The 17,400-nt window shown below is 47.4% G+C and overlaps 1 protein-coding gene across 2 annotated transcripts in view; it reads right to left on the bottom strand.

The window, feature by feature from the left end:
* COL5A1 (collagen type V alpha 1 chain) overlaps window positions 1-17,400 on the bottom strand; it is a 121,245-nt gene that overhangs the window by 3,573 nt on the left and 100,272 nt on the right. The window contains exons 42-65 of one of the 2 annotated variants that reach the window (XM_015879297.2): window positions 17,074-17,181; window positions 15,939-16,046; window positions 15,310-15,363; window positions 14,622-14,675; window positions 14,325-14,432; window positions 14,176-14,229; window positions 13,982-14,089; window positions 13,538-13,591; window positions 13,117-13,224; window positions 11,985-12,038; window positions 11,669-11,722; window positions 11,155-11,208; window positions 10,670-10,723; window positions 9,843-9,950; window positions 9,342-9,395; window positions 9,190-9,243; window positions 8,754-8,861; window positions 8,236-8,289; window positions 7,842-7,877; window positions 7,302-7,355; window positions 6,726-6,984; window positions 6,250-6,362; window positions 4,859-4,927; window positions 1,391-1,624 (exon numbers count right to left, since the gene is read on the bottom strand). In XM_015879297.2, coding sequence (XP_015734783.1) covers window positions 1,391-1,624; window positions 4,859-4,927; window positions 6,250-6,362; window positions 6,726-6,984; window positions 7,302-7,355; window positions 7,842-7,877; window positions 8,236-8,289; window positions 8,754-8,861; window positions 9,190-9,243; window positions 9,342-9,395; window positions 9,843-9,950; window positions 10,670-10,723; window positions 11,155-11,208; window positions 11,669-11,722; window positions 11,985-12,038; window positions 13,117-13,224; window positions 13,538-13,591; window positions 13,982-14,089; window positions 14,176-14,229; window positions 14,325-14,432; window positions 14,622-14,675; window positions 15,310-15,363; window positions 15,939-16,046; window positions 17,074-17,181 — 2,115 coding nt within the window. Of the gene's footprint in view, window positions 1-1,390; window positions 1,625-4,858; window positions 4,928-4,981; window positions 5,051-6,249; window positions 6,363-6,725; window positions 6,985-7,301; window positions 7,356-7,841; window positions 7,878-8,235; window positions 8,290-8,753; window positions 8,862-9,189; window positions 9,244-9,341; window positions 9,396-9,842; window positions 9,951-10,669; window positions 10,724-11,154; window positions 11,209-11,668; window positions 11,723-11,984; window positions 12,039-13,116; window positions 13,225-13,537; window positions 13,592-13,981; window positions 14,090-14,175; window positions 14,230-14,324; window positions 14,433-14,621; window positions 14,676-15,309; window positions 15,364-15,938; window positions 16,047-17,073; window positions 17,182-17,400 lie in introns of both variants that reach the window. The other variant, XM_015879296.2, reaches the window with a different exon arrangement.

Here is a 17,400-nt window from a genome sequence, read left to right as displayed (position 1 = left end):
TACTGAGAAAGGGCTGTAAGATCAGGAAAAACACATTCAAATAATGGCCCAAACATTAGCCCTGGAGCTCCTCTGGTGCTGGCTGCAGCAGCCTCAATCATGGTCAAGGTGGGGCCTCCTGGGGCCTCTGTGGCAATGCCATGCTGGGTAACCAGGCTTCATTTCTCACATTAAGGTTTAACCTTATAGATATTGCCAGTGTTTCAGCAAGGATGACCTGCTGAGGTCCCACAGACACTACAGGAATGCAGGAGAGACAGAGCATCGCTCTGCAAGGCTCTGCAGCATCTTGCTGGGATATGGCTCTGCACCGAATCTATCCCTGCAGAATTCAGTGAGTCCCTTTAGAGTCTTTTACCTCCTCTGCAGAAAGAGGTGGGAGGATGGGCTGAAGCTTGGAAGTGATGCCCAAAGCCCTATACCCCCCCACCAGCTCACCAGTCCACATGGCTCCCTGCTTTGCTCCTGCCAGTCTTAACCTTGCAGCACTGAGGCTGGTTGTGCTGACAGCAGCCGGTGCTACAGCCTCCGGTAAGAAGCAACCAAGCAAATAAACTCAAAGGAGCTCCAGTCTTGTTTCCAGGCAAATATTCCTCATTAAGAAGAAGGAAGAGGAACACAGAGCACCTGAGCAGCATCATTTAACCTAAAAGGGTTTTCATCAGATGCACCTGCTTTAAAATGAGCAGTGTGTGGTCTGAAGCTTCCCTGGGACTTATGAAGGAGAAGGGAGAGGAGGGCTCTTTTTGCTGAGGACGAGTTGTGTTATCAGGAGACACGTGGTGCTTGAAGATAAACCTCCCCACACGACTTCTGAGCATTTTCAGTAGAGGGATGAATGCCCTTTTCCTCCCTTGCAGGCATATTAAAAGAAGTGATTCTAATTTGATTTTTTTCTCATTGCTCCTACAGTAAAAGTGCGTCTGCCAGAACAGAATCACTTTAATCTCAAATTATGTGGAGGGCTTTTGCTGTCAAACATCTCTATCATTCAGTCCCGTGGGCTTCAAGCACTGCAGTTGCAGAAGGTGAGAATTATGCATGTTTTTGCACTGCCAAACTGGGTCTGGAAATAAATGCAAGCAGCACCTACTTTGCCAAACTGTCAGTTCCTGAGGGCAGATTGCTCAGAGCTCAGTCCTCCATCAGATGCCCAGCAGAAGGCAGAAGCAAAGGCTGGATGTTGGGCCACCTTTAGAAACTCTGGACATGGCTTACGGCCAAAGAGAAGGAAAAGAGCACCATGGGCTGCGTGTGCGTGGGGAGGGCAGGGCTGCAGCTCCACATCTGAGCTCAGGGCAGAAACTCAATCCTCAAAGCAACTGAATCAATGGAAATGAGGTGGTGGTTTGCTCAGGGACCCCTCCTGCTATACCGCTTCCCCACATACCGCGCAGCCATCGAATGCAGCTCGGATGTACGGGTTGTTGTCGTAGGACATCTCCTCATCGTTGGAGCCCAGGAAGCGGATGGCCTTGTCATAGCTGTCAGTGGTGGCATCGTGCCAGGCTACGGACTGGTAGCAGTTGTAAGTGATGTTCTGGTGGGCCGAGGCGCTCAGCAGCCTGAGGAATGTCATCTGTACCACTCCGATGGGGTTCCCATCCGAATCCACGTAAGAGAGCTACGGGGAGTGGAGAAGGGGAAACACTGGGCAGTGAGGGGCAAAGCAATGCATTTAGCGAGCTCCAAGGACCACCAGATTTCCCATCCATCCTTATGCCCATGTGCATGGGCACTCTGCCCTCTGCTCCGGGGCTGGATCTCCCTATCCCACCAGGGCACAGGTCCTGCTCCTGCCATGCTGCATGGCACAGAGATGCTCTGGTCCTCCTGCTGCCAGACAGCAGTTTATTTGTGTTTGCTGACTGTGACCTGTTGGTAATTAAACAACATCAACAACAAAGCTAACCAAGGGCAGGAGGAGGAGAAAGGAATGGGGATTTCAGCCCCAGCTGCAAAGTGGCACAACATTGAACAAATGTGGGGATGTCTATCTCCAGGCATAAAGCCAGTACTGAGTGTATTTCTCCAGCTTTTGAGGATAAAGAAGATTTGTGGAAGGGTCTGGAGCTTTTTTTTCTCTGCCCCATTTGACACAAGTTATCTGACCTCTGTAGGTATTTTCTTCTGCACACACAGGGGTGTTTCTCATTTATCTTCCCTGGACACCACCACATTGGGATGTTAAGCAAGATCTCTCCACTCCTCAGGATTCAGGCCTTTCTGTGACTTTCCTTCATGCCCCCCAACAAGGAACCACCTATAGGACCATCCAGAGCACACTATGGACTGACTGCACTTGAGGTGGCACCTCCAAGCCCAGCAAAGTCACTGGAGCAGCTCTTCAAACTGCCCTCTACAGACAGCTGACTTCTTAAAGAAATGGCTGGGATTAAAATACACACAAACAGCACAACGTTCTTCAAGGTACGGTGAAGCATCGGATCACGGTGTGGGCTGCAAACAGTAGAAAAGATTCACACCCAGACAACAAAGTTCTGAGTAAAAAAACATGATAAAGACAAATAAAATATACCAACCGGTTGTCAGGATACTGTTGCACTGTCCTCCTGAGAGTTAAACATGACTGACCATAGAGAGCCACACATGCCAAGGGGAAGAGAGAGCAGAAAACCACCAGGACATTGAAGGATGGAGACTCAAAATGCTGAGTACTCAGCGCACACTCATTGACACATGGCATTGCCCATCGATCTGCAAGAGTTACTTTTCTGTGTATTCTTATTCCAAATCGATGCTTGGTTTGGTAGCCTGACTGCGTGCTAAGGGGGTTCAGTTGTTCTGCTTCTGCACCAGGTTTACAAGCGGACCCACTGGGAACTGGCTGCGTGCACAAAGCTTGTTGGTTTTGCAAAAGAAATCAATCCTTTCCCCTTCTTGTGTGCTGTAGTATTTGCCTGTGGCAGATGCCATATGGCAGTGAGGGATAACAGGATGGATGGGTGGCAGGTCTTGTTAGAGCTACAGGGAATTACGTGCGATCGTAATGCACACAAGAGGAAAGCAGAGGCCAAAAGAAAACATCTGCAACCCCCTTATCCCTCTAAATGCAGTCTGGCTGCATCATGAGGAAGGCTGGGAACTTAGCTCCACGTACTCTGTGTCATTGATTAATGATGGTGGGGAAGCATCAAAACAAAACGGTTTCTTTGTATTCCCCCATTTACTCCATCCATCTTTCTTTGGGTGTCCCAAGAAGAAAGGCACACCTGGTGTAAGCAGAGATTATTATGGGATGTGTCATAGGCAGTGCCATGGCTCCAGGCTGGGCACAAAGGCTCTGAGGTGAGGGCACCCACAGCCATCCTACAAATAGAATTCAACCAACTCACACCCAGGTGAACACCCCCACCCCAGTTTATCAGTCTCATAGTTCTAAATACTGACTGGTACAAAATGCTGCTTTCTTTTTTTTTTTAAGTCAAACTTTGTAGTTTTGGGGTTTGCTGTGGGAAGTCTTCTATGTGCTGGTGGCTTTTTTGTTTTGCTCTTTTGCAAATAGGAAATGTGGAACAGGTAAAAGGCAAGAGAATAGCAGCACAGGAAAGATGGAACAAAGGGCACCAAGTGGCATTGAAATGTCTATTTAAAAAATGGGCCCCAAGCTCTGGGGTTCCCATTCAGCCTCTAAAGTAGCCAACAAACAGGCTGGAAAAAAATAAAGGAAAAAAAAGGCACAGAAGATGCAGAGATGGATGTACTTGTAATATTAATGGATGAAGTGCTCTGTAATTAAGCTATGAGTAGTTGCCCTCCAAGATGCTACGAGGCTGAAGCCTTGGCTTTGCGGCCTTGTTGGATGGTGCAGAAAAGCTGCAGAAGCCATATCCTTCTTGTGGGCAGAATCAGAGCATACGTGTTTAGTGGCAATGAAATGTGGCTGAGGGAAACAAGTCAGCGTCCTCCTTTGTTTGCCCTTTAAGGTGGAAGTTGGCATGTTCTGCAGGAAACCTCTGCCCTGGGCTGTGGGGACCTCAGCATCTCCACCTGCTCATGTCTGCTGAGGTTTAATTCCATCCCTCATCATCCTGACCTGATCGAGCTCATGGTGCACACCCTGCTAATCCTGTAGGAGTTGATACACACGTGGGAGATCTCTGTTGCTGGAGGAGAGCTGGCTCATGCTAATCATGTGGTGAAGGGCTCAGTGGGAGAGCTATCTATGCACAACACGAACGTTCTGCTACAAGACAAAATACTGGAGCTGCTTCCCCTTTTTTTTAATTGTTTTTAATGTTGATTCCTCGTTTGCTTGCTGACATCAAACATTGTTTGACCTCAATAAACCTCAGCTGTGACTACATCCAATCCCAGGCCATCGTGCTTGGCACACACATGGCTTGAAATCTCTTCCTTTGAATCAATGCGTTCACTCCTCCCAAGCTCTGGGAATGGTGTGGGTGCCCTCAGCATGGCTCATCTCCTCCTTAGGGGACCTGGTTATGTGCAGACTCACCAGCCCTGCCTGGGCTACCCCCAAGGAAGTGGGGCAGCAGCACAGAGCTCAGCTCCAGGCTGAAGCATCACACAAGGACTTGCAAGACAAAGCTGCTCTCCCTGGGGTCAGCAGTACAGGGACACCCAGTTTGTAGGCCCTTGCTATGATGGGAGCAACTAAAGAGGCAGCAGCACCCCCCTGCAGGGCACAGAGCTGGTCATCGAAAGTGCCCCTGTGGGGTTTTGCTTCTTTTTCACCTTAAGTATTCCACCTTAAATGTTTTAACTGCAACTTATGATGGCGATTAGTCGAGCATGCAGAGTGCAACAGGTCTGGCCATACCAAAGCGGATGATGTGCTCTGATTCAGACTAGAGGGCCAAGGTTAGCCACTTACCAAAGACCCCCGCTTGTATTGACTAAACCATGTGGAAGGCTGTTCTTTGGGCCAACGAGCCATTTTACTCTGTAAAATACGACACGGGTTAAAGAAAACTGAAAGCACTGAGATGCATCTTACCAGTTTACCGCGCTTGAATTCACTGAACCAGGAGCCTGGGTTTTCCTTTGGCCAAGAAGTAATTCTAGCCTAGTTTGTGGACGGCAATGAGGAAGGAAAGAAAAGAGAAAAAAGAAAGAAATGAAGTTACATTCAGTTCCATCAGCAGCATCTGCACGTTTTATTGAAAATGGCCGACTTGTTTTAAAAGCATGTTTTCTTAATCATTAGACATCAGTAACAAGACCAGCCGGCACAGCCCTACGGTGCCAGCAGCCTCTCAAGCAGAAGGAGATGCCACTGCCTGCACCAGCCTCCTTTGCTAAGGACTAATGATCACTAATTCTAGATACTTTGGATGCAAAACCATCAGCGCAGTCTATTGGCAGGAGAGCTAAAAGGAAAGATACAGGAAAATAAAAATGAATATGAACGGTGAGAGTGCTGGTAAGGGAGGAGGCTGCTGTCATTCTAATGTCAAATCCAGATGCTGTGGGGCTAGGAAAAGCAAAGAGCATCATTAAGAAAAAGCCTCTTGAGTGCCTCTAGAAGTTGTGCAGCACACAGGGCAGCACATGCAGCATCTTCTGACAGTGCTTGACCACTGAGTGTGGTGGAGCTCCAACCAACTGGAGTGGAACAGGGAGTGACCTTGGCAAGAAGGGTGGTGTCAGAGCATCCCTTATGGCCACCCCACTCGAGCAGCTGAACCACTTGTTTTCCAGGCAAAGCACAAGGAAAGAGCACAGCTGCTGTGTGCTCTCCTTCCTCTTCCAAAAATTCCCTCACTTCTGCTGTAAATCTCTCCAAAACCAATGGGCAAACTTTACTGCAGGTGTCCTGGGACTGTCCTTTCCTTACAGTCTGCAAACCATAAAGCAAATTTGCGTGTTTCTACTGCGTTAAGGACGGACGGAAAGGGGATATGTCTTAAACTCTGCTATGGCTTATAATAAAACCATTCATCCGACACTTAATGCTGCTGTGATAGCTGTTCAAGGTCCTCCCTGTGAAAAAAACAGCAGGCTGAGCCTTTCTCAAACTTATGGTACCCTGCAAGAGTAGCACAATTTGCATTTAAGGAGCATCACAGTCTGGGTCCAGCAGAGCAGCTCTGCTGCAGGGAGAGCAGCTCCATAAAACAGCACGTGGATAAGTGACAAAAATTAAGAGTATGGGTCAACGAAGCAGATCAGTACACATTAACACAATCAACACCATGTATATGAATACTCATATTAGGAAACAATCTTTTATCTTCATGATATGAAAGAAAAAGAAAGACTTACTCCTTCAGACTTCTTATCAGGGAAGATGCAAGTCTCTCCACCAGCTGTGAAATTACAGTACACTTTGAAAGAGTCCCTGGAACATCCTTGGTTAGGATCCACCCAGTATTCACCTGGATGCAGGACAGGAGGAGAGCGGAAGAAAGAATCAGCACTGTAAAGGGATATTCAAGTGCATTTCAACAACCATCTTACTCAGGCTCTTTCATCCCCATTGTAGGCTACTATTATATGTATTTTTAAGGAAAATGGTGGTTGATGCCATATAATACTGCAGGATCTTTCACAAACAGCTGTTTTGAAACACATATCCCCACACTTTATGTGTTGCCTCTTTGGTCAGCCACATTCCTCAGGGGACAACAAGGGCCAGGGAGTCCCAAGAATTGTTGTGTTCCTGCACTGACCCATATTCACCAGCTGGAGTTGGGAACCCACTGTGTTTTTCCCTGCGCCCCCTCTGTCCCAGGACGCACCATCTGGGAAATCAGGGTGACACAGCTGGAGATCCTTGCAGGTACGAGCTGGGTTATGTTGAGTGCCCAATGGATGCTTCATTTGCTCAATTTCCAGTTTCAAGGAATTCAGTGAGCCGAAAATCTCCTCCATGCCATCTGCGTAGTCCATGTAGTTGTCAGCATTTCCATCGTCCACCAGCTGACTGGCATCGATGTTTCGCCTGGTCCTCTTGGAAGACTGGATGGGCAGAGGCTGGATGACTTCTCCAGGAGGACCCTGATGGATGGGGGAAGAAGATGCAACTTCTCAGTGCAAATGGGGAAGAGACAGAAGAAACAGCCAAAGCAGCCACCGGTGATGGAGAGCAGCATCACAAGACACACACTAGACATCTGAGTCACCCACGGTGGCATTGAGGAAAACCCCAGCCACCAACATTGGTTCCTTCTTCTCTTGTTCTCCTCTCATTACTAATCCCTCCCTTCACCTTCTGCAATCTTCCCAGCCATCCCTAATGGACGTCACTCCATTGTGAGGACTCTAGAAATCTACATGACAACATCCATTAAGTTTATGTAATGGTCTGTACTTACAGGAGGCCCTGGGGGCCCAGGAAGACCCGATTCACCCTTTGGACCCGTTGGACCCTAGGTGGAAAAAAAGGAAAAACATGAGTGACTCAGTAAAAAGCATTTGTAACTTTAGGAAGCTGCCCAAGAGGAATTTTTAACTGCCTGAATAGGATTTAGATCTAGGATAAAGAATCACTGCGATTCTATGAGATCTGTAACACGAAGCTCAGTTCAGTGTTGCATTTCTCACTGAGTTCCTCGTTCTTTCAGCTTGCCACCTCCTGCTTCACAGTCTATTTTTAAGACCCTCTGCATTACAGTAGTAGTTTTTCTCCTAAGGACTATTCACCGCATTCTTCCTTGTGATCTTTGCTACACTGATGTTCAGTGAAGTACAATGCATGTAACAGAAACCTTCCCCAATTATAATTTCTGAGCTGAGAATTTGCTACAGCCATCTCTGGCTAATTGCCTCAACACTGCTGATACGGAAGAGTCACAGCAGGCTGTGCACTTAATAAGAGACCCTCAGCCTCTTCACTTAACAATGTCTATACTCACTGATGATCCTTTAGCACCTTTGGGACCAGGTGGACCCTGCATAGAGAAAAATACAGAAGGGAGTTAGTATCTTTGTTAGCAGTGAAGTCAGCCTCTCCTTAGAGAGAGACAGAATACATTGTATTATACTAGTTTCAGCATTTCTTTTCTCTTCACATTCACTTCCTTTTTGTGCCCATTCTTTCCCGTCCATTTCAGCACACAAAAAGCACTCTCAAAACACATCCAAGTGCTGGTATTATGCTCAGCTGGGCAATCCCCATTGCCGTTAGCATCATCACATGAGGTCACTCCAGAAAGGCTGTGCTGGGTTATCTGGGAGCCCCAAGGTGACCCCAGAAGGGCTGAACAGTCCCCCAAGAGTTTAAAGGTTACTCTTTTACTGGTCACATACCGGTAATCCTGGCGGCCCTGGGGGTCCGATTGGTCCAGAGGGACCTGTGATACCCTGAAAATAAGAGTAGAACAATATTGATTTGCAGGCAGCGATGCTGGCCCACAACTATGGAATTAATCACTGACCACCTTGTTTTGGGGGACATACAAATCTGAAGCTTAAATTGCTTTTTAAATGTGTGCATGATCCAGACAAGACTATGACCGAGGAATCTTGTTCAAGCACACAGCTCTGTATGTCAGTCCTCCTGACACATACTTGTGTTGCATCTCTCTAAGTCTACTCAGATCTTCTCATGCGACTCTCAAGAATCCAATTGCTGTTAAAGTGGATCATTTTGGAGCATCTCTGTATTTCATACGTAGAATAGACCACATTCAGATAGAAAAGATGACTCAAAAAACTAGCAACGTTGTCATGCTGAGACTGACCATCTCTGCTATGCTAAACCTACTGTAGGGCAGTAAACCCCACACTTGAAAAGCATATTAATGAAGGTCTCACAGAACATTTACCTGTTCTCCCTTGGGTCCTGCAGAGCCCTGGGGGCCTGGGAGACCTCGGTCGCCCTTTTCTCCCTGCTCACCCGGAGGTCCAATTAGACCAATTAAACCTGGATGACCCTAGGGGAAGATGGCAGATGTTAATTACGATCTTCTCTCTGGACTTAACAGAATGCCAAAGTTACCTGTGAAAGACATTTATAGGGACAAACCCAAATATCTAAACAAGGAGATAGGAGCACATAGTTATCCATGACACATGGAAGTAGCAGAGCAAGGTGAAAATACTGCCTTTTTGCAACAGGAAATGTGACAAATACAGACAGAAAAGTGCTGCAATGGAGCACCTGTTCATTTTGTATGTTAACATTCATCACAAGCATTTCCCTCTGCCCCACACCCAGACACAGATGCCAGGCCACCCAATGGGGTCATGCATGGAACTTACCTTTTCTCCTTTAGGACCAGAGTCTCCTTTGAGGCCAGGCAAACCAGGTGGACCCTTTGGAAGACAGGAGGGAAAACAAAGGGGAGAATGAATACATGGAGAAAGCCTTCTCCCATCTCAAACACTCATCAGGTTTGATGGTTTGGACTTACCAATGGGCCTGGGGGGCCATCTGGGCCAGGGGATCCTGGAAGGCCTTGTTCACCCTGTAAAACAGTGCAGTCCTCTCAAACTCATTGTTCACAACAGTAGTGCTCCCAGATGATTATGAACCCACCCTCGTCTGGTCACAATGCCAGAGGATATTTGCCATGTTTTCTCACAGATAAAGGCAAAAATATGAGCACAAAATGAGTATAAATATATCTCTACTGGAAATGTGGCTTCTGAGCTCAATGAAACGTTAATCCAGAGAGAGGGCAAGTAGACCCAGCACTCAGATAAAACATGCTGGGTGATGGTTTCCATCATTATGCCATTTCCACTGAGGATGTTTCATCTACTCTTGGGCACTTAAGCATGGAAACTGTCTGTTTGCTTGTCAACAGCATCTTATGCTGGGAACAAAAGCATTTTCCAAGGCAGATGGGTTACAGCAACACAACCCCACTGCAAAGCTTTCTCAGGTGTGAGGAGTATTTGGGAGTACTCACAACTGGACCAGGAATTCCTCGAAGGCCATCAGGGCCAGGCTTCCCTGGAGCACCCTGGGGACCAATTGGGCCTGTCTTCCCAGGAGGCCCTTCCAAACCAGCTTCACCCTGGATGCAAGAGACAGCATGGTTTAATAAGCATTGGGGCATTAAACCATCTTCTCAGAGACACAGCAGGATATCACAGAGTAAATGCAATTCCCTGCACAGCATACAAAATTTTCCATCTGCTGACTTTCTTACTGCTTCCTTATCCTCGATGTGCTGAAGAAAAGCGTTCTCCCAAACAACTTCACTTTTCAGAGTTGCTGATTTACAGCAGGAACAGCCTTTGCTGCAAGCTCTCCAGAGCACAAAGCTTTCTTTGCTCATGTCCTGGGAGATGTGCTAGCAGAGCGTGTCCTCCGCCATCAGCATTCCTGAGGCTGCCATGACAATTGAATCTGTAATTTGCAATCCCGCTTTACATTTCCCCCATTACCCCTACTGAAATAACCACGGTCCAATAATGCTGTGTTAGCTCTGGGATATGATGTAGGACTCTGCGTGCCATTTCATTTACAGCACATTAAATTGCCAAATATGGCACTCTGTCATTTCAAAGCAAGAAAAACACTCCCGTGACCTTACCAAGCTCTGATTATCTCCATGGAGTTCATTAAAAGATGAAACACACATTCAGACTTGAGGCCAGCGGCCCCAGATTCAGGCTAATTTGTTGTAACACAACAAAGATCAAATCACTGTCTTTCAAATAACAATGTCAGAGGGTGAGTGGTTTGGCACATGAAAGACACGGTAAGAAAGAAATCCCATTCAGCTCTCACCTTGGCTCCTTTCTCTCCTTGCCTTCCTTCAGGACCAGCTGGACCAGGAGGGCCCTAGAAAATGCACAAAATAGATGCAAAACTCAGTTAGATGCAACGCTGTAATGGAGCTACCTAAGCAATGCCACGGCCACAGGAAGGAAGGCAACACAGAGGCAAATCTCTGAAAAGCTTTACGGATTCACTTCTTGCTGCACAAGCCCCTGGGCTCTACCAGCAAGAGAGGAAATGCTGGAGCAACTTTTGTTTCCTTTTGGGTCTTAGAATCTTAAGAAAACAACAGCAAAACCACCAAGAACAGAATTCAGCTCCAAACTTCCCATTGATTTCCAATGGCTGTGGATGGCAGACTGCTTCAGTTCTTTTGTTCATGTTACTGCTTTACATTTACTTTAGACTAGTACTAAAATTAGCTTTAAATATATATATATATATATATAAAATACCAATACATGTGGAAAATCATTCTTAAATGACTTGCTTACCCTTTTTCCTGGGGGTCCAGAGGGGCCTGGTTCTCCTGTAGGACCTGGGGACCCCTAGATGGAGAATGGAGATTAAGTCATAACTGCACCATGAGACATGGGAGGAACAAGTAAGCGTGTAAAACTCAAGCAGAGATACAGAGTTTGTTCCAAGCCAGGGTGTGGGTGGTCGGTACAACTCCTGACACCTCCCTAGGGTGCAGGTGGTATCCTGTTTTATCTCTTCCCACCATGTAATACCATAAGGCATGGAAAAATTAAAATGAAAGGCTAGATTTTGTTTTTCTAGAAGCTACTGTTTGCTTTCTGGATGTATTGCTGAGCAGCCTGGGTGGATGGCAGCAGCCAGGCTCACATAGACAGGAGAGAGGACAGGACTGGGAAGGAGCAGAGGACTTGCTCAGAGGAAGCTGGTGGGAATCAGCTGCTGTACATCATTCTGCATTCAACTCTTTGCACCCGCACACAGTAACCATAGGAACTGAACACAAATCCCATCCATCTGGTTACTCACTGTCTGACCAGGTTCGCCATCGTCACCTTTGTCACCAGGGGGACCATCTTGACCCTAAAACATGAGAAGAAAAACAGGCACATTGAGGGTACGAATGGAGCTAAATAAAGTATTGGAAGCTGCAGGTGTTGTTCAGCTTGTTGTTAAGCTTTACACTGCTACTGCCCCAAAAGAAAGTTCTTATGGTGGGACTTCCTACCTGTTCCCCAAGTAAAGTAAATGACAGAAGAGCTAATGGTGAATGAACAGCACACAGTCGTGTTCCACAACATCAAGAGGAGGAACACGACTGCCCCTCTGTGAGACAAACACTTACAGCTGGGCCAGGTTCTCCAGGAGGACCAGGATCACCAGGGAAACCAACTGGACCCTGCAAAGAGAGGAGAGACATCCCCAGGTCAGAGACTGCACCTGCAAACCTGCAGAGCACTCATACCCATCACCCTATGACCAATGTGTGCATCCACCCTGGGGAGCAAAATCCTTACCCTCAAACCTAAGCTCAGTTCACATCCCAGCTTTATGTGCTCAGTAATTTCAACCCGTCACGGTTACCAGTTCAGCTCTGCAGCCAGTTTACACAAAGCTCCAGTATCAACATGGGATTTCATCGAGCTTTTCATAAATATATTAGACAAGTGACAGCAGAATCCTCTCAGCTCTGGGCAACGCGAAGATTAGAAGGTTTTGCTTTTCCTTTCCATTTAATGTGTAACATTTTTCACCTGAAGATACTCTCAGATCATTCGATGACTAAAATAACTTCACCACAGTTCGCCCTACAATCCTATTGTGCACTTCAAATGATCCTCAGAGCACCGCTCAGACAATAGGTTTCAACCAATAATGTGGCATCTCAAAAACCATCTGTTAAGGGAGATGACTAACTCCCCTGCCTCCTCTGCTGCTTCGTACCATCTTTGCTTATCACATGATGAATTTCTTCAGCCAACAAGCATCAAAGGACCAGGGAAGACAAATATCGTACCATTGTCATCTGGTATAAATCAGTACAGCCCTGCTGGCTTCAATAGAGCTACAACAACTTGCATTAGCAGGGATCTGACCCTGGAGATATGGCTCCCAAATTCACATAAATCTCCTCTAGGCTATTTTGGAAGCTTTGCATTGGTGCAGAGGACACTGGCAATGTATAAACTCCAGTGCAAAGTAGATGTACCACCTTCTACATAGGGATGAATTTCCTGGTAGCCTGCAAGAAGAGCCTAACATTTCAAGTACTGCTGGAAGACAAGGTACAACTGGGTCTTTTCCTCATTAGCACTCAGAAGTAATGGGCTTATCATTGCGTAATATTAGATGGGCAATAATCTGGTTGGTAAATTATTTCAGATTTTGCAAAAATCTCTGGAGAAAAAAACTTCCCATGTGAAAATCTCCACAAGACAAGACGAGGAAGAACTCTTTTGACAGGAGAGGGTACTTACAGGGCTGCCTTTGGGACCATCATCACCTGGTGGACCTTTAGGGCCAGGTGGACCAGCAGCACCAGAGGGACCTGCTTCACCCTTTTCACCTCTTTCACCTTTTGGACCCTGTGAAAGAAAAAAAGGTGTTTCTATTACTATTGCTGATCCCTGATTATCCTCTAATCAATTCTGAAGAAACCCATCTATATCTTAAAACACAAAGACTCAGTGGTGTTGACATTGTCATGCACAGCTTGCATTCAGTGACCAAATTTATCCCATGAACACCACAGAACATGGCAGTGTCTCTGCCTGATGCCCACCACAAAGGACACAGCTGGTTCAGTCCCTACAGCCCCAGCAACATCTGTGCATCTTTGAAACCCCTTAAGCCAATTTCTTGGTGGAGAAAAGCTCTCCTCCACAGCAGCAGACTTACCGGCAGGCCGACCTCACCAGGCAGACCGGGCTCACCAGATTCACCAGGCTCACCCTACAGGGAGGAACAGAGGATGCCTACAGTTACACCTTGACATGCTCAACCCCTTTGGCCTCCAAGAGCTGCAAGCTTCAGCAAGTCATTGGACATTGAGCATCACTGTTTTCTTTTTCAGGTATATTTCCACCTCCTTGGCTTATATTAACAAAAATGCACAGTATACATGAATCTGTTTACTTAGCTGAGAAATGATCACTAACATAAGTACCTCCCAGACATCACTACATGCACTTCAAACTGGGAGAAGCCTCCTCCCTTCAAATGGCACCTATTTATTGATAGACTGCATGAACACAGCCATGCATTTACCCCATCACCACCCCACTCACAGCAAGTGTTGGAGCAAACCTGCAGCCCTCAGTCAGGTTGGGGTACATGCTTTACCTTCTCTCCTACAGCACCAGGATTTCCTATTCCCCCAGCAGGGCCTTGGGGTCCATCTGCTCCTGGTGGACCGGAGGGGCCTCTGGGCCCAGGTGGACCTGGTGGACCCTGAGGGACAGAGGAAACATTTCAGACAAGCTCCTTGGAAAAATGCATACATTAATGATGAAAACAGGAGGAGAAAAGCTTCTTACCATTTGCCCAACATCACCTGTTTCTCCCTTCTCACCTGGAGGTCCAGGCAAGCCCTGTGGGGGGACAGAAAGGGATAATTGTAGTTGTGAATACATCCCACAGAGCCTCAGCCCTCATCACCCCAGACCCACTGGATGCCATAGCTTACCTGCAAGCCCACAGGGCCAGGGGGACCGGGGAAACCTCGAGGTCCTTCATCACCCTTCTGACCAAAGAGGCCTTGCTGCCCTCTAGGACCTGGCTCTCCATCAGCACCCTATAAGGAAACAGCCTGATTCAGCTTAGCATGGGCACATGGCAGGCAAAAAGCCCATCCCCACCACCTCCACCTGCAGCTCATCCGCATGCACTGGGTATCAGCAGCACCTGGCAGAAACTGCTGTTCTGTCCAGTGCTTCTCAGCATTGATTTTGGGGTAAGAAGAATTCCTGCTAACAGTACTTACAGCTGGACCTGGCTGACCGATCGGACCTTGTGGGCCTGTAGGACCTGGTGGACCCTGTCAGGAAACAGAATTGCACAGTCACATTTAGGTATAAAGAGTGAAAAACCTCACCAGTACAATGAGAGGCCCTTGAGCATAGCATCCATTAAATCTGCATAAACTCTTGAATGAGAGCAGGGGGAGGATGGGGTCAAGCCCCCTGGATGCACCAGGGTTCTGACAGATCACCCTTAGCCCAGCATCACCTTCTGCATGTAGGTGCAGGTACCTACTTGCAGGGCCAAGAAGCCAAAACCAGCTTAACCTGACCTCATCCTTCAGCACATTTGCAGGAGAACTTGTGCAATTAATTTTCCATTCCCCAGGCTCTGAGCACACAAAGGGACCTTCAGTGTGCCATACGCATTTGAAGAAGCAATTGCAGCTGAACGCCCAACTCCAAAGGCAAGTGCTGCTGATCCTTGAGATATTTACATAGCATATAGGTGACAGGGAAGCTTCTCAAGGGAGCTGGAGGAGGACACTTCAGCAGACACACTCATTTTTACGCTGTGTGTGTATTTGACAAAGCAAAGGAGAAGACAAAGGAAAGAGAGGAAGAAATTAAAACAGCACCATTCTCTGGTTGCAGAGACATAACCACACGTTCAGCTAAAAAACAGCCATAGATGACATCCATCACACTCACCTGCTCCCCTTTGTCACCCTTGCTGCCCTTCTGGCCAGGCTCCCCGATCTCACCCTGCCAGGTGCAAAGAACACTGTTAGCTCACCTGGGGACCTCACACCCCACTCAGCAGTAGTCCCATGCCCTGATGCTGATCCCCACAGAACCAACCCAGCGAGTTCTGAAAGAGGCCAAAGATTTGGCTGCTCCAGGTGTAACCAAATCCTTTGGCATCCTTAAGCTTTCCTGAACCACTGTGTGATGCAGAAGCATCATCCCATGACCTTGTTAGCAGTGATGAGTGATACATCCCAGCTATCGTTTCCTAAGAACTCTCCAGTCCAGAGGGTCTTAATGAGTGTGTGGGGAAAGGTAATTAATTTGGAAAGGCCAGGCACCTGAGGGCAGGCCACCTGCTACAGTCTATGGGGAGGCTAACAGCTTCAGCTGAGAAGTGCTTGCAAAGCAATCAGCCTCATTCTCTCCCAAACCCAATTCCACTTGTCCCATGGGACTGCAAGTGCCATAAAACACCCTTGTGTCACAACAGCCTGCATGTTTGACCCAATGCCAGCAGAGTGGCCATGGGGTAGACAACCCAGTTCCTTCCCAGTGACACTGCACAACACAGGGAGGTTGTTTGTTCCCACCTTGTCTCCATCCTCGCCGGGGGGGCCAACAGGACCTGCTGGACCCGGGAGTCCCACGGGTCCCTGGATGCCATCACGACCTGCTGGTCCTTGAGGACCCTTCTCACCCTGGAAGCAGAAGGAATAGGAAGGTCATGCATCCACTCTCCAATTGACTCATTAAAGGCCATTAGCATTTTATTCAGCTGCTAATGACCCCTGCCTTGTACGGGCATGTGTAGCAAGACTGGCCTCCAGCTGATATCTCTCTGTGCTCCCTCTCTGAACAAGACAAAACTTCTATCTTCAGAGATAAAACCCAAGCAAATCTAAACGGTGAATACCCAGATCACAGCTGCAATTTCACTGCCGTGGCAATATAACTAGATTTAATCTGAACCCTCTGCCGTCTCTCTCTGGATGATAAACAAGTCTCCAACTAATTTTAATTCCCACAAGCCAGTGCTTACTGATGCTAGGGCTGCCTGTCCATGGCTAATCGCTAAATAATAGCCCTGAGCTCCCTCCTGAACCTCTGGACAATGGAAAATACATGAAGCAAATAAAGCAATCTCTGCTGGCCTCCCAGTTAACATCTACTTGTATTCCTCAAGCCTGGAGCCTTTGCTCAAATATGTTTGTTTATAGGAGTCGAACAGTAGATATTTTTCAGTTTCCTCATATATAATTTAATTGCATCTGAGACTTGGTGCTCTCTTCTGAATAATTAGATGCCACATAAATTGCCTATTCATCTGTCCAAGAGCATATCACATAGATACTGGGCAGGACAGATGTTCATAAGGCTGATTCACTGGGAAATGCTTGCCTCTGGACTAGCTGCTCTGAGCTGCTCAGCATCAACCCAAGAGCAGCATCCCACCCACTGCCCTGCCTGCTGCATCTCACGCTTGTGCTGGGGGAGCAGAAGATGTGACAGTACGTGGGCTGGGTGCTGGGCAGGACCATATGGCATAGATCTGCTCACAGCATCTTTGCACGGGTGTCAGCAGACGACCAGCACGCTTCGTGCTTCAGGAGCGTGTAGCATCTTCTTATTTTCCTTCTCCTTTTTTTACACCTCGCCCAGTCTGTCTCCATGCTCAGCTCTATTTCTACAGGGCCCATATCCATTAATCTGTGGACTGGTACTTACTGGGGCTCCCTTTTCACCTGCAGGTCCTGGAGGTCCCTGTGGACCAGGTCGTCCTGGTAAGCCAATGGGGCCAGCTGAGCCCGCAGGACCTCGCTCACCAGGAGAGCCCTGCGTGGGGAAAGAGGAAGGAAAAGATTACTGGAACATCAAGTGCTATCAACATATAGAAAGAAATCCAGCAGTAGAATGCTTCAAATGCACAACTCAATAAATGAGAACATATGAAGGGGTGACTTCCATGTGATGGCTTGATACCATCAGCCCAAGGGGTCCTGCAGATCCATTTCAATTGAAATCCCTGGAATGGCTGGTGCAGGAAGCTCAGTT

This window comes from Coturnix japonica, chromosome 17 (genome assembly GCF_001577835.2).
Source record: "Coturnix japonica isolate 7356 chromosome 17, Coturnix japonica 2.1, whole genome shotgun sequence".
In the NCBI taxonomy this organism is placed as follows: Eukaryota; Metazoa; Chordata; class Aves; order Galliformes; family Phasianidae; genus Coturnix; species Coturnix japonica.
Note: the sequence above shows the minus strand (reverse complement) of the source record. Positions and strands in the feature narration are given on the sequence as shown.